General features: G+C 19.1%; 1 protein-coding gene across 1 annotated transcript; it reads right to left on the bottom strand.

The window, feature by feature from the left end:
* Positions 1-218: 218 nt before the first annotated feature.
* Positions 219-5,133, bottom strand: LOC127290626 (snRNA-activating protein complex subunit 1). Its single transcript, XM_051319322.1, has 3 exons — positions 4,819-5,133; positions 3,422-3,722; positions 219-1,228 (listed from the first exon to the last, which is right to left on the bottom strand). The coding sequence occupies exons 1-3, from the start codon at positions 4,956-4,958 to the stop codon at positions 581-583; spliced, it is 1,089 nt and encodes a 362-aa protein (XP_051175279.1). The 5' UTR covers positions 4,959-5,133; the 3' UTR covers positions 219-580.
* Positions 5,134-5,564: the final 431 nt, after the last annotated feature.

Genomic DNA, 5,564 nt, shown 5'->3' with positions numbered 1-5,564 from the left:
GGGAGAATTGTTTTTAAAATATATTTTTTCTAATTTGAAATAATTTTAAAAAAAAATGTTTTAAAATATTTTTTTTTTATTTATTTCAAATAATTAGAAAAAAAAAATGTTTTAAAATATTTTGCATTTTTGAATTCAACAAAAAAAAGAGAGAAAAGAAAATAATTAAAGAATTTGTTTGCATAAAGAAAAAAAAAAAATGTTTAAAAGAAAAAACATTTTTCAAAAATCGATTTTTATTGAAAAATAAATTTTTTTTCTTTTCTATAATTGAATTTTGTTGTTTAAAATAAAGAAAAATAAAGAAATATCTTATTTCTAAAAATGATAATCATTTTTCAGTCGTGAAAAATTTTTTTTGTATTCATTATTTTTCGTACAAAAAAAAAAAAACAAAATAGAAAATACAATTTTTTTACAATATTGAATTAATAACATTTTTTCTTTTTTTTTTAATAGTAAAAAAAACAGAGATTTATATTTTTTTTACAGTAGTAAAACATATTTCTTTTTTTCATAGTAAAAAAATGGAAAAAAAAAGTCGCAGATAAAATATGAAAATATTTTCTTCTTATTTTTTTCAATCCGACGATCCTTCGCCATGTTCGAATTTCATATGCGGTCCCGGAAGTGTGACTTCAATAAATTTCACCCTTTTTGTATCCGGTTCATTGTCAATAATATTATCATCATCAACATCATCATCGAAATTTTCCGCAAGACTTCGATTATAATTTTCAAATCGTTCAAAATCATCATCGTTCTCTTCTTCTTCGTCTTCGTCTTCTTCTTCATCATCGTCATCATCATTAGAACTATCAACATCAAAACCATCGCCAATTCGTGAACGTATTTTTGCATTTTTTTGTTTATCAATTTCCGATTTTGTATCACGTTGTTGTTGCTGTTGTTGTTGTTGTTGATCAGAACGTAAATTATATGTATCGCTATTTGTTTGATTTGTACGTGAAATAAAATTATTTGTCTCCAATTTTTGTATATCGAGTAAAATATCCTGAATGAAATTCTCATCGAAGAGATTCAGACTTTTTTTATTATCATTTGATGATGATGATGATGATAATAAAGTTGCTTGACGATATTCTTTAGCAAGTTTATCTAATTCATGTAAATTGCCACCACTTTCTGTCATTTCAAGAAGCAATGGCATTATACTGAATTTATTTTTTGTCATCTGCTTCTCCCGATAGAATTTTTCGAGGCCCCACTTTTGAAGGAGAAAAAAAAACAAAGACACAAATTATTTTAAATTTATTGATTAATTTAAAATTTTGCATTTTTGTAAAAATAAAAATTTTGCCAAATTCCAAAATTCAACGAATTTCTAATTTTTCCAAATTTTTAAGACGTCGAATTTTGCAATTTTTGTAAAATAAAAATTTTACCAAACAAAAATTCGATAGCTAAATATTTGTTTTGTAAAGTAAAAATTTGTATAAAAAGAAAATTTGTCAAATTTTAATTTGGAGAATTGATAAATCTTCTTTTTTTTAAAAAAAAGAAAAAATATAATTATCTCCAATAAAATTATTTAAAATGAAAATTTTAATTACTGATTTTTATGTGGGATAATTATGCGCGTTCCTTAAAAAAAATTCTCTGAAGTAAAAAATCGTTTTAAAAAAGGGGGAAATTCCATATTATATACTAAATGTTAAAATATTCTACAAAATAAAATAGATTTCTAATTTTTTTTTTAAAATAAAATAAATTTCTAAAATTGAAAATTTGTCAGAAGAAAATTTTATCTAATAAAAAAATTCTTTAAATTGAAAATTCTAACTATAATTAATTTTATTTGATTCGCCCCTAAAATTTACGGGACGCATGATACTGTTTTTTAAAATCATTAATCAAAAATTTTCATTTTATGGAATTTCAATTGTCAATAATTATTTTTAAGCAGAATTTTTATTTTTTTCGAATTAGTATTTTGCAGAATTTTCATTAAAAAAAAGAACGATTTTTTCTCTATTACAAAATTTTTCATTTTAATCGAAAATTCACTTTACAGAATTTTTTATTTATTCGAATTTTTATTTGTCAGAATTTTTTTATTCTCTCGAATTTTTATTTAACATAATAGGATATTTTAAAGAATTTTTATTGCCTAGAATTTTAATTGCAGAATTTTTATTTTATTCTTTCAGATGAATTTTCATTTGTTGAAAATAATTATTTGATATAATAATTTCCATAAAAACTGATTTTGTCTGCTGAATTTTTAACCGAAAAATTATTTAACAGAATTTTTAATTGATTTGACTTTTTATTTGTCCGAAATTGCAAATGACCGAAACAATAAACGATTTTTGCGCGATTTTTAAATTATCAACCAATAACAATTTTATGGATAATTTTTGATTGCAGGCCTCGGATCGACTTAAAGGTACAAAAAAAAGTCGTTTTAGTCGATTTATATTCCCAAAAAAAAAAGTCGAAAAAGTCGATTTTTTTTATTTTAACAAAAATATTTTATAGATTTTTAAATAAATTTTTTTCTTTTTAAATAATAATACTTTTGTAAGGGTTAAAGTTGAAATTTTTTTAGAAATAATTGAATTTCAAAAGATTTTATTAATTTTCAGACAATAATGAAATTTTACACAACTAAAAATAAATTATCAAATAATTTGATATAACATTTTTTAAATGTAATTGAATTTTCAAATATTTACAATTTAAATTTTTGAAATTAATTGAAACTTCAAGGGATTTTTAATTAAAATTTTTTTTTATAATTTCACTAAAAAATTTATTAGAAATTGCGGATAAAAATACAATAATTTGAAAACCAATTTTAATTGAAAAATAGTTTCAGATACCTAGTTGAATTTTCAAAGAATTTTATAAAAAAAAGTTGAAAATAATTGAATTTCCCTTAGAGTTATAATTGAAATTATTAAATTTTAAAAAATTTTCGATGGAAATTTTTAGAAAAAATTAAATTTTAGAAGTTTTTAAATTCAAATTTTTGGGAAATAATTGAATTATAATTTAAATTTTGGATAATAATTCAATTTTAGTTGATTTTTGGATTGAAAATTTTGATAATTAATTTTGAATTCAAATTTTTGTGAATAATTGAATTTTAGTTGATTTTGAATTGAAAATTTTTGGAAAATAATTAAATTTTGTCCAATTATGTTAAATTAAAAATTCGAGTAAATAAAAATTCTGACAAATAAAAAAAAAATATTCAAACAAATAAAAATTCTTTGAAAGTGAATTTTCGATTATTTGAAAAATTCTGTAATATATAGAAAAAATTGTTTTGATGAAAATTCAGCAAAAAAATACACTAATTTGAACAAATAAAAATTAGATTAAAAAAAACAAAAAATTTAATTATTTAATGAATTGCAAATTACTTTTTTTTTTTTTTTTTTTTAATAAATACCTCGAAATCAAAAATTGTATGAGCAAATACTTCATCGTGTATCATTGTTGAAAGTATAAAATTTGCATCAAGATGTTCACCGGCTTTTAATTGTTCTTGTAATTCCATTAAACTCGTCCATTGCTCTTGTGTAATACGAATTCGTATAACATCTTTAATTGGTAATTTATAATAGAGTCCATATAATAAATAAAGTCCGCCAATTCTCTCTTTAAAATTTCTTGGCGGAAGTACAAATTCTTTTGCAACATGTAATACCTCCTCGCAATATTCCAAGAGTTCTGAATATGTTTGTCTTCCGCTTTTTTTTTTTTTTTATTAATTAGATGAAAAAAAAAAAATCAGATACAGAAAAATTAATATTTTTTCTTTTTTGAATATTTTTTAAAATTTAAATGTACATTTAAAAAAAACAAAATAATTTTTATTTTTATTTATTTTTTATTTCTTTATTAATTTTATAACTTTTTATTATTATTATTATTATTATTATTATTATTATTATTATTATTATTATTATCATTTCAAAAAAAGAAAATATTTTTAAATTCAGAATATTTCAAAAATTGGAATATTTCAAAATTTGGAATTTTTTTAAATTCGGAATATTTCAAAATTTGGAATTTTTTTAAATTCGGAATATTATTAAATTTGGAATATTATTAAATTTAGAATATTTCAAAATTTGGAATTTTTAACAATTCGGAATATTATTTATTTTGGAATATTTCAAAATTCGGAATATTATTAAATTTGGAATTTTTTTAAATTTGGAATATTTCAAAATTCGGAATATTATTAAATTTGGAATATTTCAAAATTCGGAATATTATTAAATTTAGAATATTTCAAAATTTGGGATTTTCTAACAATTCGGAATATTATTTAATTTGGAATATTTCAAAATTCGGAATATATCAAAATTTGGAATATTATTTTAATATTTTTAAATTCGGAATATTTCAAAATTTTGAATATTCTTAAATTCGGAATATTTCAAAAATTTTAAATTCGGAATATTTCAAAAATTGGAATTTTTTTAAATTCGGAATATTATTAAATTTGGAATATTATTAAATTTAGAATATTTCAAAATTTTGAATATTCTTAAATTCGGAATATTTCAAAATTTTGAATATTCTTAAATTCGGAATATTTCAAAAATTTTAAATTCCAAATATTTCAAAAATTCGGAATATTTTAAAATTAAACTGATAATAATAAATTAACCTATTTTTCTTAATTTCTAATTGAAAAAAAATTAAATATCAAATATATACGAATTTATCGGGGAAAAAAAAATAGTTAAAAGCATTTTTTTGGTTATGTTTTCGCAAATAGAATTTTTTATTCTAAATAAATATAAATAAATATTGGTATAAAAAAAAAAAACTTACGCATAAATCATTGCAAATTTCATTTCCTTCCATACTTGACAAAATTTTTCAAAACGAATACTATTTGTTTCATTAAATAATGTTAATAATTTAATACAATCTTCTTTAAATCCACTTGCAATATAAAAATATCTCGACATTTTCTTTTCCTTTTTTCTATATATATTATATATATATATATATATATTTATAATATTATTAATTGTATCTATTTCACATGCTTCAACAATTATTTTCTTTTATGAAAATTTTACAAAAATTTCCCCTTTATTTTTTGTTTAAATTAAAAAAAAATAAAAATTTCCACATTATTTACATTATACATTACAAAAAACAAAAGGAAAAAATAAATATATAGCAGACGACGATGATTTTTGTCATTGTCAATTTGTGAACCAATCAGAAGCGACTTGTTACAAAAAAAAAAAAAGCGCGCGAAATGAATAGAGAATTCAAATTTTGATTTCGACAAAATATCGTTATTTAATTATTCGAAAAAAAAGATATTTTTACACAAAATAATTTTTTGTTTATATTTCTTTTTTTTCGTTAAAAATTAATTTTTTTACATCCGCCTTTAGATTGAAAAGTGTATGTTTCCCTTAAATAAATTATTATTGTTATATATTACTTATTATTATTATTTTTATACTATGCATTATTTTTCTCTATTATTATTATTATTATTATTATTATTATTATTATTATTATTATTATTTTTAATATTATTATTTTTTATCATTATT

This window comes from Leptopilina boulardi, unplaced genomic scaffold (assembly GCF_019393585.1).
Source record: "Leptopilina boulardi isolate dan_hultmark-lab unplaced genomic scaffold, ZJU_Lbou_2.1 LbouV2_78, whole genome shotgun sequence".
NCBI classification, from domain to species: Eukaryota; Metazoa; Arthropoda; class Insecta; order Hymenoptera; family Figitidae; genus Leptopilina; species Leptopilina boulardi.
This window is presented reverse-complemented; position numbering and strand designations above follow the sequence as displayed.